Here is a 15,695-nt window from a genome sequence, read left to right on the forward strand (position 1 = left end):
CGCTATGGTAAGACAATGACAACCCACTAATCACCAACTTGAACTGTTTTACACATTTATATGAATGCTGCCAACAATACTAAACACTGCAAACGCATATGAACGGTACACATACAGAAGGGGCTGATCAATTGAACTTTTACTGTTAATCAGCACTTTTCTTCTAGTTCACTTTACGTTACGGTAAATGAAAGCCCTCTGAAAATTCTATAGTCTCCTGAGTGCTGAGAGTATAGTATACTACCACACTTCATATATGATTATGATATAAGATTTATGTGCAGAGACCGGAAGTATAGTACAGTATAATATACCTATCTCCATTTGTGCCCAAACTGTAATGTGCAGAATTTCTTTAGCATTTTTCCTCATGCCAGTGACTTTTTTTTAAGTGTAGAATTATATTGAACTTTACAAATAAAACAACCTACTATGTCTCAGGACTCAGAAGGATACACGAAACCAATAAACCAATTTTTCATAAAATTATAATGAACCCCTTCTGCACGTGTACCCTTGATATGCTTCTGCCACAATGAATTCATTGCAGTTGTAGCTTTGGTAGAAGATGGTCTAGTGTTCTGAAGTTGTGAAATACAATGTATGGAAATTTAGGGGTTGGGTGTTCTGCTCAGATTATTCATGATACTATTCAAATGGCTGCTGATATCCTTCCTATTGATATTGAAGGCATTGTTTCTAAAATATATTCTCATTTCTATGTGCATACTGTTAGGGTTGAAACCCTTAAAGAATTTTGTGAATTCTTACACCAGGAGTACAAACAAGTTTTAGGGTATAGCAAAACAAGATGGCTTGCCTTACTTTCTTCTGACTGTGATAATCTAACCATACGTTCCATAAAAAACAGGACAGTCCTCTTTTTTGGCTAGTTTTCCGACATCCCATAATTTTTGTCGGAATGTGCAAAAGTCCTGTATTTTAATCAAACTTTATTTCATAATGTAAGAATAAATAATTTCTCTACTGATGTTCACTTCATAAATTAACTGTTAAAAGTTCTTGTTTTAATTGTACTATCTATAAATGTTTGCAAATACTTGATTTTTAAATCAGCAACATATGAAGGGTAGTGTTAGATAAAAATATAAGTGCAAAGTACTGTCAAATGACGTGAATAAATTGACACGAATAAACACTGTTTAAGGGCAAAAGTGTTCTTTCTTTTGTTAACTACTTTGTTTCAATCTTATTTAATAGGCCTACATTTTTCAGTAACTTCTAACTTCAATTTCCTTAGTACAAAAAAAGTTTATAGGCCTAGAAAAATGTTCCATACAGTATTTTCGTGAGACATCTGGATAGAAATTATCTCACATTTTAGAGTGAACAATGTTCCTTTTCCCCAATTTTTTTTAAACCAATATTCTTCTTTGTTTATCTGGAATGAACGAGTGCTTTCTTACACGAATGATTTATGGACAAGTGACAAGAACCCTCTCTTCCCGTGCAAATTTTGAAAGCTACGTTGTTAACTTTACCATATGTGTGCCAGCTTTTACATGCTTTGTAATAAAAAAAGACTTACTAAAGAAGATCCATTCATCGGCAAAATATCAATGAATGCTGCTTTAATTCTAATGGTGTTTGGTTAGAGTTCTGATCACATGTGATTAGGGGTTGGAGTGAATTGAATGCTACTATATACCGGTAAAGTTTCACGGTTTTTGCTAATTATTTGTTTCCAGACTAAGTATTTATGGCTAAATAATGTTCATCTATATTTTGCCATATTTTGATTCCCTTTGTAGTTTTTGATACCGAACCGGTATTAATCTGTTGTTTTATTGTATTGTTATTAATTTTTAGTGTATGACTTTAACTTGCCCAATATCCGTGTACTGTCCAAATGTGATTTTACTGGATGAAATGATAATATATTACGATGATAACTACACAATAGAACACACAACGATGGGTGAGACAACAGTGCAAGTTGCGTCTGCTAATTCCCGCCCAAGAGGACTAATATTCCCGCCCTTTACGAGAACCAATCATATTCATTGATGACGACTGATGGATCACAACCATCTCTGCGCTGATGGAATCGCTGCGACAGAGCTGGATCATCAACGACGTCATCACTGAAATATGGAACAGTGATGCCATCTGATTGCTCACAGCTGAGCATAAGAAATAGGCCTACGTTGCAAATAGACATTACTTTACGTATCATATAAAAATAGTACCGAGCCTTGTTGTCTCTCTCTTTGGTAACTTACTCCAAAAAGATATCCCTCCTGTTAAGTTTACGTAGGCCTACTTAAATAAATAAATATTACTGAACATAATGAACAGAGACACTTGCCATCGTGGTGATCAGTGTCTACTGTCTGTGCTATATTCAAGATTCGTGCCAAATGTACGGTACCAGTATTGTAGACTCACTGAATCAGTAGTTATTATTAATAAACTGTTAGGCAAACTATAGATATTAAATAAATGAATGAACGAAAAGAAAGGATAAATCCAATAAAGAGAACGCTAGTAGGGAAGTTATCTCCACCCACATGAAATGTGCATTCCACACAACACTCGCCTACCACGCAGAGTGTCTGATCACAGTATAGAGAACATACTGTGGTCTGATGAGCTAGTAGGGAAGTGGAAGTGAAAGTGGAAGGGGTGGTGGGCGGAGCTTCTACGTTCTGCCTATAGCGATTTTCCCAAAAGAAAATAAAGTGAATAAGAATAAATACGCACGCGGAGACTCGGAAGTTCGCGAAAAGTAAGAGGGCAAATCGCGTTATACTTGGCTCGGAAACATGACGGCCTCTCTTCTTGGAATTGGTAATCCCTCATAAACCCCCATCCTCTACTCAACCCCTAGCCGCGTGGCAGAAATACAATAGATCTCAGCATTGCCAAATCTAGTAGTCATTGCCTCTATACCTGTCGGGTTTCACCCGTTCTCAGTGTCTTTGTCGACGTGTTGTTTTATACCGTTGTGCGCTTCAATATGTCTAATTTATTCCGGCCATGATTAATGAGTGTTGGAGATGATCCGCAGCCAGGCCTCCTGATATACCTGAAGATCCAGGACCATCACGACAAGAACAACAAATAACACCGTCGAAGAAAACAGAGTATCTTATTTGCAGAGGAGCGTAGCTAAGAAAACAAAGTGTTAAAATTGTGTCTAACGTTAGAAATTCTATCCATAAAGTAATCGAAAGTTCAGGCAGTTTAATAAGTATAAATCTTAATCACTTAACATCGGACGCAACCGGCGGAGTTGGATATATGGGCATAGAAATTAAGAATTACGGTTCACCAACTAAAGAGAAAATAAACAAATTAAAACAGAATTCGGTAAGATAGACGATTTTATACGTGATTTACTTCGCCGAACAGTATGTGAACAGTACGCGAAAGAGATATCGCCAACAGCAACACCGTCCTTAGCAACCTAAATAATAACATTATTCACAGCAGTGCTTAAAAGTTTTCTAACTTACAGCAGTGAATTAAATGTTTTTAAATCACTCTCTACATGACAACCAACATATTAGCAATAGTAAAATGAATATATATGAACTTCTTCGCCAACACATTACAAAGAAAAGCCCTACAATTTAAAATTAAATTTACATACCAGTAATGAATAAAATATTGTATAGCACACTAGAGTAAACAGATTTTATGCGTTCGTGGAAATTATCACCCAAGGCGAAGTAGATAAAATCTAACTTTACTCTTTTGTACTATACATTCTATAACTATTCAATGATCACAGTTTCAGAAAATTTTACCAGCGCAACATTCTTAATTAAGTACAAAATTCTGGAACTTCAATAACATGAGAATTTAACACTTATTATAGAAGTCTACATTTTTTTGTTTATTTAGGCAAACCATGTTAGTGAAAATATAAATATAAAGTGTTTTTAAAATAAGTTTGTTCATTTTTATACCAATTTTGTTTTAGTAATTATAAATTAAGGTATATTTACAAAGATAATATAGTCTTTCTGAAAATCGCGGTTTCACGGAACACAGTTTGAAAAACGTTCGCAAATCACAATGACTTCAAGAATTGGCAACTCGGCTAAGGGTTTATCCCTTGCGCGTGCCTGCAGTTAACTGGTGAAGGGTATGAGGGAAGGTCGTCATGTTTTCGTGCGAAGTATACATTGACGACTGCGTAATACATTTCACTATTTTATATTATTATCTCCACTTCGTCCTTGTGTGAAAAAATCGGATTAATTATCAATATGGTAATAAAAAAGTACATTTTTATTTGTAGACTTCAATGCTTATCTTCATAGCGCAACCAATTTTCGTATTATCAATCTGTACCAGTACAGTAGGCCATACTAAACACACGTGGAAAGCCAGGATGCTGCAGTACCGGTATAAGATACAAAATCACATTGCGTATCATGACGGTATAATATCTACATTTTGAATCAAGTATTTGCTTATCTCCTCGCTGTTCTTATCCGAAATATATATATATATATATTTAAACTTCAAATTGAATTATTTTTAGTAAAAGAATTGCGTTTAATACCGGTATGCAATAATCTTACTTAGTTTGCTAAACACTGAAGAAGGATTTATAATTATATTGTAAGACTGAAGACATACAAACCACCCTAGAAAAAAGCCTGTTGTATGTCAACGTCCACATTTACATTAATGTTACAATTGATTAATGTTGGTCAATAAGTAGTCTCAATTAATCTACTGAATATTAAGGCATTAAAGAAAAGAAATCAAAGATTCGTATATTGAGAATTACTTTTATGGAAGTTCTAATGTCTAGAAATCCGTCTTCACTAATAAAATCACCGAAGTTATTATTAACTGCAATAATAGATGGACTTTATTTGAACAGTAGGCCTAATTGTCGCATCCAATAAAGCTGTGACGTAATTTTGCCTCACTTTCTATATAAACTAATTACTCTACTGATTGTATCATAGGCATACGTACATGTTCACAAACAATTAAATAACATAGGCCCTACATGTACGACAAACGGAATAATGAATCATTATTAGACTGTTGTGAAAGAGCAATCTTCCATCCTCAGCATCCATTATATGAAGAGACGAACAATAACTTAATAGTATAATTCGCACTTGCCAACTATGACCGACTGTTTTATAATAAAACAAATTCTGTTTAGTTCGAAATAGAGAATGTCTTTCATAATTTTCATCATATCTATCGATACAGTGTGATACTTAGTCTCGGTTCTTAATGTACCAAATCATATCGTCTCATTAACCAGACTATATAGCACAAGAAGCAGCATGCATGTGTTAATTTGCGCGCTGTCATAGTGCAACGAATCACATTCAATATTTCAACAGAGTACTAGTAATATATTTGTACTGCTGTGTTTGTTGGCATTAGGTTTTTGTTTTTTTTTTTTTTTTTTGGGATGATTTCTGATTTTATAGGAAGATTTCATTACCTGCACTTGTTGTGTAAGCATATTTCGCTTGTCTTGCAATCGGAGTCTGTTCCACATCCGGGTTGACATGTTCCTTCTATACACACTTCACCTGGAACGCAGTTACTGTCTCCATAGCACACCTTGACACAGACTGAATTGGTACAGCGCTCTCCTACAGCACAGTGTGAATTGTCCACACATGGCACCGTGCACAGGTTGTTTAGGCAAGAGTGACCTGAAGGACATTCTGCATTCGAGCCACAGTTTGTAGGGATTCTCACACATCCTTGCTGGGGAACAGGATTCCCCACGAAACCAGGTGGGCATTCACATTCTGTCACGTGATTTACACAACGACACACTGCATTTGGACCACAGATTCCTTCCTTCTTGCAAGGATCTGTAAGGAAGTTTGAAATGTACCATATGTACCTATACCATACTATTGCATGATGAAATATAAATGAGTACTGGGTACGTATGCCTACCAGTCATAATAGTAATAGTTTCAGTAATAAGCATAATAATGATGGTAATAATAATAATAATAATAATAATAATAATAATAATAATAATAATAATAATAATAATAATAAAACCAAAATATGAAGTTAGTATTACAAACTTTGATTAGTATAGGGTCATCATCATCAATCATCATCATCATCATCATCATCAATCATCATCATCATCATCATCATCTTTTTGATGGTCAGTTTTATACTCATTATCATTGTCAACTTTATAGTTACCATACAATGAATAAATTAAAGAAACTTAATTCTTTCAAGCAAGAAGATTGATTTGTTCATCTATATTACTTCTTAAAGATGGGTAACTTATTATAATTTTCTTTTAATTCTTTTTCATATTCCTTCTCTTGCAAAAGACCAAGAATGCATTATTCTTGTAATACTCTCAAAATGCCAAGAGGCCCAAACCTAACATAGCTTAAAAGCAACATACTAAAGACTATTTACCTTGACACTTGTTGTTGACACATGCTTGCTCACTGGGACAGTCCTTGCTAGATCGGCAACCAATAAGACAGATCCCAGATACACATGCTTGTACGGCTGGACACTGGGAGTGGCTTCCACAAGGCAAGGTACACATGTTCTGCACACATCTTTCTCCGTATGTGCAATCCTCAGCATTACGGCATGCAACTGTTAATAAATATCACATTCAGTACTGCTGTTCATAGCATTTTTACCTTAGAATTATGTATTTTTTGTTATTTATTACAGGTTCCAGTTTTAATTGGTAGATTTGAGTGTATTTAATATCCCAGCATATTAAACAAAAACTTTTAATTTACCTTTGCATTGGCCATTATGACATATGGTTCCATGACAATCTGCATCACTGACACACACAACAGCCGTCCTCAAGCAGCCTGTGACAGGACCAGATGGTCCAGCTTCAAACTTCAGTGGGCATGTACATACTGGTCTTCTATTCACAACGTTACAGATTGCATTTGGTCCACACGCCCCATCACAAGGATTAACACAGCGTCCTGCCACACAGGTTGATTGAGGTGGGCAATCAGAATCTCCTTTAGGACAGTTGCCTTCTGGCCGACAACCAGCTGTGAAAGGATCTCCCACATGTCCAGGTGGACACCGACATGTATGACCTGAAGGCGTGCCTTCACAAACAGCTGAAGGATGGCAGGGATTTGGACTGCAGACTTCAGTAGGAACACATTCCACTTCTGGAAGGGGATTAGCCCGGAAGCCTGGTGGGCATTGGCAGACAGCACGATGATCTTCAGCAATACATACAGCATTTTCGCCACAAGACTCTTCTTCACAGACATCGTAGCATGTATGAGTTAACCTGTTGCAAAGTTGTGTGGGCGGACAGTCAATGTTATAGACGCAAGGAACAGTCTTACAACCTGATGTTGGATCGTTGGGGTCACCTGCATAAGGACCAGGTGGACACTGACACTGTGCCACATGATTATTGGCAATACAGACAGCGTGAGGACCACATTTCAAGAAGTCGCAAGCAGATTTACAAACAAGAACACCAGTCTGTCCATCTGCTCTGCAAGTGTCAGATTCTGGACATTGTGCATCTGTGGAGCATTGGTTCTTAAGAGCAGGTTTGCAACCATTCCTATCATTTGGATTTCCTGTATAGCCTGGCAAACACTGACATTGCCCTTGATGCCCTATTGCCACACAGACAGCATTTGCTGGACAAGTAAATTCGGAACAGACAGACACACATTTAAGAACTCCTAATGCATCAGGTCGACATGCAGATGTTTGTGGACAGTCTGTATCAGCAGTACAGTCAGGTAGGGATGGTTTCTCACATGCTGAACTCACAGGATTCCAAACGAAACTATCAAGACAACTACAAACTGGATGTCCGGTGTGATCAAGATGGCAGACTTCATTCTGGGCACAGGCGACATTGGCACAGGGATTTAGACATGCGCGAAAACCATCTGGAGTAAGTGCACACACCAGACCACTAGCACAATCATGATCTGTCTCGCATTCGCCTTTTGGAACTCCTCTGTCTGGTTGGCATCCAACAAAGAGGTCACCTGGATTTCCTACATAACCATCAGCACAAATACATGATGAACGGTGGTTTTCAGCTACACAGAGAGCGTTAGGTCCACATTGAATTTTGCTACAAGCATCCAGGCATTTCCTGACTCCTTTTCCAAGTTGAAAGCAAATCTGTGCTGTGTTGCAATCCAAGTCATTTTGACATTGTCCTCTCGGCTTGCATCCAGATTTCTGATCACTTGGGTTACCAGTGAAACCAGGTGGACAAATACATTTTCCAGCATCACAAACTGCTCGTGGACCACACTTGACACTGTCACATAGATCTTTGCAGTGACCACCATCACAGGAGTATCTGTAAATGAAAGAATAGTTCTTGACTTGTTCCACATCTTGAAACTTCAATGCTAATATGAGATCTATGGAATACATTAAATGAATTGAAAATAATATTCTGAATCTATAATGGCAAGTTTATAAAATAATTTTGTGCACCTTTCAGATAATGTATTACGAAAAGCAAAATATAGTTTCTGGATAATATTTTGTGCAAAAGGAAGAATATAGCCTTCAGTTCAAAACTGAAAATACCGTACCCTGTTGGGCATGGTACATCCTTGCTGCACGTGCAAGTTGCAGGATTTTCACAAGTTTCTGGTTCAGGAAGCAAGCAAACTATAAATGGGTTTCCTGTGTATCCTTTCTTGCAACGACAATCATAGCTGCCAGGTGTGTTGATGCATACAGCATTGTTTCCACATGCACTGCCACTGCACTCATCCACATCTGAAATAAATAAATGTCTCATGTGAAGATATTTAAATAAAGAAAATTATGTTCTATGTTGCATTCAACTAATCTCTCCATAAGTCAAGTCTAGTTATTAAGCTTCACTTTAACGTGTCTGCTCTAAGGCTACAAACCATCCACACAGATAGCAGAGTATACGAGTAGAAAGAGAACAAAGTGAGGACGGAAGAAAGAGAAAGTTGTATCGCCCTTACAAGCAGGCAGTGCATTGTGAAGGGACTAGTTGAACACACTGTATTATGAACTGCATAATTTTTCAACATAAAAGTGCCTTATACGAAGATACGAAATTCGACGTGTATTACAAATCACTTTTATTTTTTCCTATATTGCTTTTTATTCAACAACACTTATTTGTTGCTGTTTATCAGCATCAGTGAGTTGACTATAGAACTGGAAATGACTTGGAATGATTTAACTGTGTATTATTACAAGTAATATCACCATACTTTTCTAGGGATCTAGAAAAAAAAAGACTCCAGTCAGGAATTCGAATCCCAAAACGATATTTTGTATTTCAAGTGACGAAACAACTTCTAAAGTAAATATATTATGTAATTTAAATTCTCTATAATCGCAATTGCTAATAAACTGTGTTTTACAGCATTCTTTAATGACAACTGCAGGTGTATCATTTCTTCATGACACATTATAAATACTGATAATATACTAACATTTATCTGGTTTCCAATGTTATTTTCAACAGTGCAACAAAATAGAAACTTACTAAAAACTGAATTTTAACTTCAGAGTGAAGTGTTTACCCTAACAATATTAACAGTAACTTGATATTATTAAGCATGCATGTTAAAAGTAAGAATTAGTATTTATACTGACCATTGCATTGTACATATGGATTTCCTCCAAAGCCAGGTGGACAAACACATTCAACATTGTTGATTCCCTCTCTGCATTCAGCTCCAATGCCGCAAGCTGTAGTAGAGCATGATTTCTTTTCTTGAGGTCCACAACCTTCGTATGGATTTCCAACTGTTCCAGTGTTACATACGCACTGATTAACAGCACCATACTCACAATGTGCATTAGTGCCACATGCAGGAATACAAGCAGGAGGTATCACAGCTGAAAAAAGAAGTTAGAATTAATAACATATCTATCTACATGTCTGGATTTCATAACTAAATGTAAATAACTAAGAATAATGGAGGAATATACAGTATTGGAAAGACTGGATATAGGCTATATTAGCTGAAAGCACCTGGCATTGCCCGGGTTGTCCTTGTTTTTTTTTTTTTAATTAAATTGGTTGTTAGACTTTTCGGACATCTCAGAAACTCAACTATAGACAACCAAAACGAATTGTCTTTAATAAGCTTTCCCGTCCATAAAGATGAATCTTTACATAGCGTCAATTACATGAATTAATGAACTTCTTAGCCAAATGCCTGAAAGGATTAACTCAATTTAAAACAACTGCAACGAAAGAAAACATTTCATCACGTGCCTTACTTTCAAATATGTTTTAATTTGTATGTATGTATGTATACATGTAGGCCTATATGTGTTTATTTATTTATTCTGGCATAGTTAAGGGCAACAGGCCTCCTCTTCCACATCACCAGCAATACAAATAAAATAATAAAAAAATAAAACTATAAATAAAGTAAAACCAAACGAACATATAGGCTACAGTCACACAAACTTTAAATGAATCGGCATTGTCTTGAAGTTTAGCAAAACAAAAACACACCCCTCGGTCCCTATAGGCCCACTTAGCATTGTATCAATGTTCTACAGGTCTTACATTTTATCTCTGCCGGTCAGTGATTGTTAAATTTCAAATGGCTATCTTAGTTATGGGAGTCAACGTATTAAAAAGCATTGCAACCTTTCTGCCATCTCTTTTCTTCCCCCGCAAATGTGACGTTGCACAGAGGCAGAGATAAAATAATTATAAGATCTGTACATTGATTCTGAAGCTGTGCATTTCACGTAATTTTATGTCTGTGTGTGCTTTTGCTTGAATTTCAGAGACAGCTGACGATAAACGGAATTTCCTTGTTCCCAGTCTAAACCTGTTGGGATGTCATCGAGAGCCAAAATTTATCTCTCTATCGATCATACCAAAGAACCAATATATACGCAGATATATAATTTAATTTATATTGGAAGATTTTTTTACCTGTTGACCGCTGTACGCCTATTTTTTTTAATATGACTTCAGAAACTATATCTCACAAATTCAGAACATATTACAATTCTTATATTATTCACAGAATGCAGATATAATATAAACTCGGAATAAGTCATTTTTCAATATAAAGACTAATATTCTGAGAGACGTACACCGTTCTTTTTTTTAAATTGTTATTTCCACAACGCATAATATACTGCATTGGCAATGTGATTATAGGCTACAGTTAGAATTTCGCAGTAACACATTTTCGGACATGAACAACAATATTTTGAGAGACGTGTATTTTAGAATTAATACAGTGTTATTTTCAGTCGCCTTACTTACATTCACATATTACATTAGCAATATGACAAAAGTATCATTGAATTGCGTTTTGGTGTGTGTGTAATTTTTTTTTTTTCCTACAGTTTGTATAAAATATAGTTGAGAATGTGAAAAACATGGAATTTTTAAGTTAATGTCTGCAACTTTGAGCGACTGTCCTTGAGCTTAATTTTAATATGGCCATTACAAGTGCTAGTCGCACTGAAATTGCTGTTACTTAAAATTGAAAGGCATATTGCCAATTAATATTATCACATCTTACGTTTTGAATGAGTTTTTCACACCAATTATAGTTCTATTGCATAATTTGGTGGGTCAATATTTTGCAATAGTACTGTTGGTGATTCAATATTAGGTATAAAATTATATAGTAGCAATCCTTGTAGTTTCAAAGAATTCAGTTGGATAAAACGCAGTCTACTCACTATCTACAACTCGTAAAGATAATATTGCATGAAATGTCTAGTTTTAGCCTTCATGATGTATATCAATAATGTTATTTAATTTCGTGTTATAATTTCCATGGCCTCGTGAAAGTCGATGTTGAATACAACAGACATTTATTTATTTATTTATTTATTTATAGAGCTTCCTCAAATTAGAGGCTACCATTGGACAAAGCATACAAAACAAAAATAGAACAAATAGATGATGGAAGATAACAGAGTGAGAAAAATGACAAACAAACAAACAAACAAACAATGACAGTTAACAGAATAAGCTAACAGTACACTGAATTAGAGTCCATATAGGTGGTTCTGTAAGAGTTTGACAGACAATTGACTATAGAAGATTGCATTTTAGTATTACACATGAATTTTGATAGTATTTATTTTTATTTTTTAAATTAATTTAACGTTCATTTTAACAATTTTAATGTAGCCTATGTTTTTCTCCTGGTTATGAAGGTTAAATGTGCAAATTTTGGCACATATTTGTCAAAACGTGTAGATTTGTATCGAGAACATAGACACATACATACCCACATTCCCACATTCACTTTTATGTATTAAGATATAATTCCTATATACTGTAGTATATATATATATATATATATATATATATATATATATATATATATATATATATACACACACCTACACACACACACACACTTGTTATTCCTCAGTGATATAGTGTTAAAAGTTATGTAATCAAGATGTATAAGAATAATTATTATTCGAATTTACTTACGAGGCATGCAAATCAGATCTGGGTTGCCAATGAAGAATGGATCACAAACACATTTGTTAGTGTTTTTGTCGCAGGTGGCTCCAACACCACAGACAACTCCTTCACAACGTTCTTTACATCTTCCGCCAATACATACACTAGGTTCAATACATGGATTGCTGGGCGAGCAGACATCTGGTACGCACAGACCACCAGGGAATGGATTGCCAATGAAGCCTTCCACACAGGCACAAGTTGGACCATTGGAAGTTGCTATGCATTGTGCACCTTGGCCACAGTATAGTCCATCACATACTGAAAATTTAAATTTGTTCATATTTTATATCACATAGCCTATGGTTTGAACAGACATAACAAGTGTATAAGAAATTTCTATTTTAGCCTATAAGAGAAGTCGGTGCAATTTTTGCTAATTGTTTAAGCTACAATAGACTTATTATAATTACTTCTGTGTGAAAGTATTCATTATCATGAAGTAAAATAGTAGTTTAAAACTGTTACAGGTTCGTAAGGTAAAGATGAAATATTCGCATACATCCCACTATGGCATACAGGAGAGAGGAAGGGCAGTACAGCTGTCAAGCTTTTTAGATCTCAGAACTAAAAGGGAGTGATGTGATAAAAAAAATGCTTTCCTGAGATGGCATATACTACTATTAGACTTATTAATAAACGTAAAACAAAACTATAAACTTTCATTCCTTCAATTTTCATAGTAACACAGAGACAGGGTTAAGGGGGACATGGGGGGGGGGGCACTGCCCCCCCCCCCAAACTTCACTGAACTCTTTTTTTTATTTAACGTTAGAAAATATTGAATTCAAAAGATTTTTCTTGTTTTTGTTTATGATTAATTTTCTTTGCTTAAATTGACGAATTAATGTCTTCAGATCATGTGTCTGGACTATAATATTTATTTTAAATTTCTGAATGTATAAGAATTCCTATACCTCATTTGAGGAATGGAAGCACTGTAATGTTTCTTTTGTAATAGCCTGTACTCTTGAGTTATAAATCTGGAGGGTTCAGGTCACCACTTGGAGAATATGAATAACATACTGGACAATAATGCAGAAAAAAGAAAAGTGATCCCAGTATAATGTGTAAACTTAAAGACGAGATTAAATAAAATAATATGGACGTGCAGTTTGAGGTAACCAAGCCATAGCTCGATGGGAACCAGCACTATTATCTCTGACCACGATAAATGTTCCTCACCATATAAACAAGATAGTGCAAATTCTAACACAAGACAGAACTTTTCTAATAAAGTTGAATCAATATTTTGTATGATAATTGTTTAAGAATAAAATATTTATTAACATAAGAATCCCTAGCAAAGAATACTGATAAGCTTTGAAAGCTTCTAATATAAGATGGTAGTAGAGAGCTGTACTCATGATCCAAGACTGTGCTGGGGTGTGGGTTTGTTTTTCCGAGATTTTCTCGAATTGTAAGGCAAATACGTAATTCTATGGCGAATCCTTGGATTTATCTCATCAGTTACTATCTTCTTATCACCAATTTCACCAATGCTAGGTAAGTTTGCAGTTATACAGAGTCATTGAATAACGAATTTAAAAATATAATAATAATATTAAAAATAATAATAAATTAATAATCTTTCAGATTTTGAACATATAATATCGACACTTTCTGTTATAAATCTTGCAGAATAAAATTTGTGATGCTTTGATTAATTTACAAACTAAAGTAAACAATAACATTCCGAAACCAAAGGTCATTGCAATTGTTGTTCCATCTTTTTTTGGTCTCCCAATGTCCCGTATTCCAGTAGGTAGGTTTATAAAATAAAGCTTACCTTGGCAATCGGCCAGGTAGCATTCTATGTATGTGACTGCCAATTCTTTTGGTATACTATGACCTTCTCATTGCATGTTGTATCCCTAACTCTCTTCTTATGTCTTCGCTCCTTATTCTGTCTCTGAGTGTTAGTCTTAGAAGCAGTCTTAGGAATCTCATTTTTGCTGCTTCAATCCTCTTTTTGTCAGATTCTCTTAATACCGAAGATTCACTACTGTATAACAGAGCCGGCTGTGATACGATATTATGTAATGGTAACATTAAACTCAAAACCAATCAGGATAGCTGAAGCATTGTTATAACGAACGTATCTTTAGCACTATTTGGAAAACAGGCCTATATTTTGATATATAAATACCAGTACATTTAGTACTTCCATCGTCTATTAGATGTACGATATATTATTGGTAAAGTCAAAATGCAGTTATTAATTTATATTTCTAATTTACATTAATAATAGTTACATGTAACGAAATTGTACTTACCAGATACGCATTCTCCATTAGGACCTTCTTTGAATCCAACAGTACAGCGACACCAGGCAGCATGATTTTCTGGCTCACAATAAGCATTGGATCCACAAGGCAATTTGCTGCAAGGATTAACACATGTTCCTTCTATGCATGCCAGCTGATTAGCACATTGTTCATTTGAAGAACATTCTCCTTTTGGAGAAATTGCACCGATACCTGCAGAAAGAAATAAAAGTATAGTAATTAAAATTGAAATAATGTATTCAAGAATATATCAAAATAGCAAAAGTGTTGCATCCTACTGTACACAATATAATTTTAAACTATAAAGAGTGCTTTGTTTAAGATACTGGTATGGTCTTTTGAATCGATCTGTTCTATTAAAAACTAAGTGTCTGTTAGATTTCTTTATTATAATATGCAAAGATAAATATATAGTACTGTATCTTGTAGGGCATACAAAAGCTAAAAGCAGCCTATTTATAGAACAACTGTCAAAAGACTGATCGATAACATTTTGTCTTGAGCTGATTTAATTTAATGAAACGAGCTTCCACAGATAGAAGGAAGCAACAATAATAACTAGAGGAATAACCAAATAATATGTTAAATGTTATTCCATTTTGAGATAATTCTGTTTTTTTCTTGTTTCATACCTTCAAAGGAGGACATGCAATTTACTTACATCCTCCTCTGTAAGGATCTCCGGTCATGCCAAGAGCACACACACACTTGTAGCCTCCTTTCTCGTTAAGGCAGTGAGCTCCGTATGCACATGGGTTGTCAATACATTCATCTATGTCCACACAACCATGGAGTGGGTCCCCTTTGTATCCAGTCTGGCACATACACTTTGGAGGGTCGCTTGGTGTACACTTTGCATTGATACCACATGGAAATCTTTCACAGGGACCTGAAAAGATAATTTATATTTCATTAAAATG

At 35.2% G+C, this 15,695-nt stretch overlaps 1 protein-coding gene across 1 annotated transcript in view; it reads right to left on the bottom strand.

Annotated features, from left to right (window-relative positions):
- The window catches only part of dpy (dumpy), a 673,297-nt gene that overhangs the window by 350,653 nt on the left and 306,949 nt on the right, over nucleotides 1-15,695 (bottom strand). Inside the window, exons 18-25 of the mRNA XM_069827690.1 lie at nucleotides 15,437-15,664; nucleotides 14,764-14,967; nucleotides 12,455-12,748; nucleotides 9,616-9,861; nucleotides 8,565-8,754; nucleotides 6,753-8,323; nucleotides 6,412-6,600; nucleotides 5,450-5,831 (exon numbers count right to left, since the gene is read on the bottom strand). Of these exons, the coding sequence (XP_069683791.1) occupies nucleotides 5,450-5,831; nucleotides 6,412-6,600; nucleotides 6,753-8,323; nucleotides 8,565-8,754; nucleotides 9,616-9,861; nucleotides 12,455-12,748; nucleotides 14,764-14,967; nucleotides 15,437-15,664 (3,304 nt within the window). The remainder of the gene's footprint in view (nucleotides 1-5,449; nucleotides 5,832-6,411; nucleotides 6,601-6,752; nucleotides 8,324-8,564; nucleotides 8,755-9,615; nucleotides 9,862-12,454; nucleotides 12,749-14,763; nucleotides 14,968-15,436; nucleotides 15,665-15,695) is intronic.

The sequence above is a fragment of the Periplaneta americana genome, chromosome 1 (assembly GCF_040183065.1).
Source record: "Periplaneta americana isolate PAMFEO1 chromosome 1, P.americana_PAMFEO1_priV1, whole genome shotgun sequence".
Classification (NCBI taxonomy): domain Eukaryota; kingdom Metazoa; phylum Arthropoda; class Insecta; order Blattodea; family Blattidae; genus Periplaneta; species Periplaneta americana.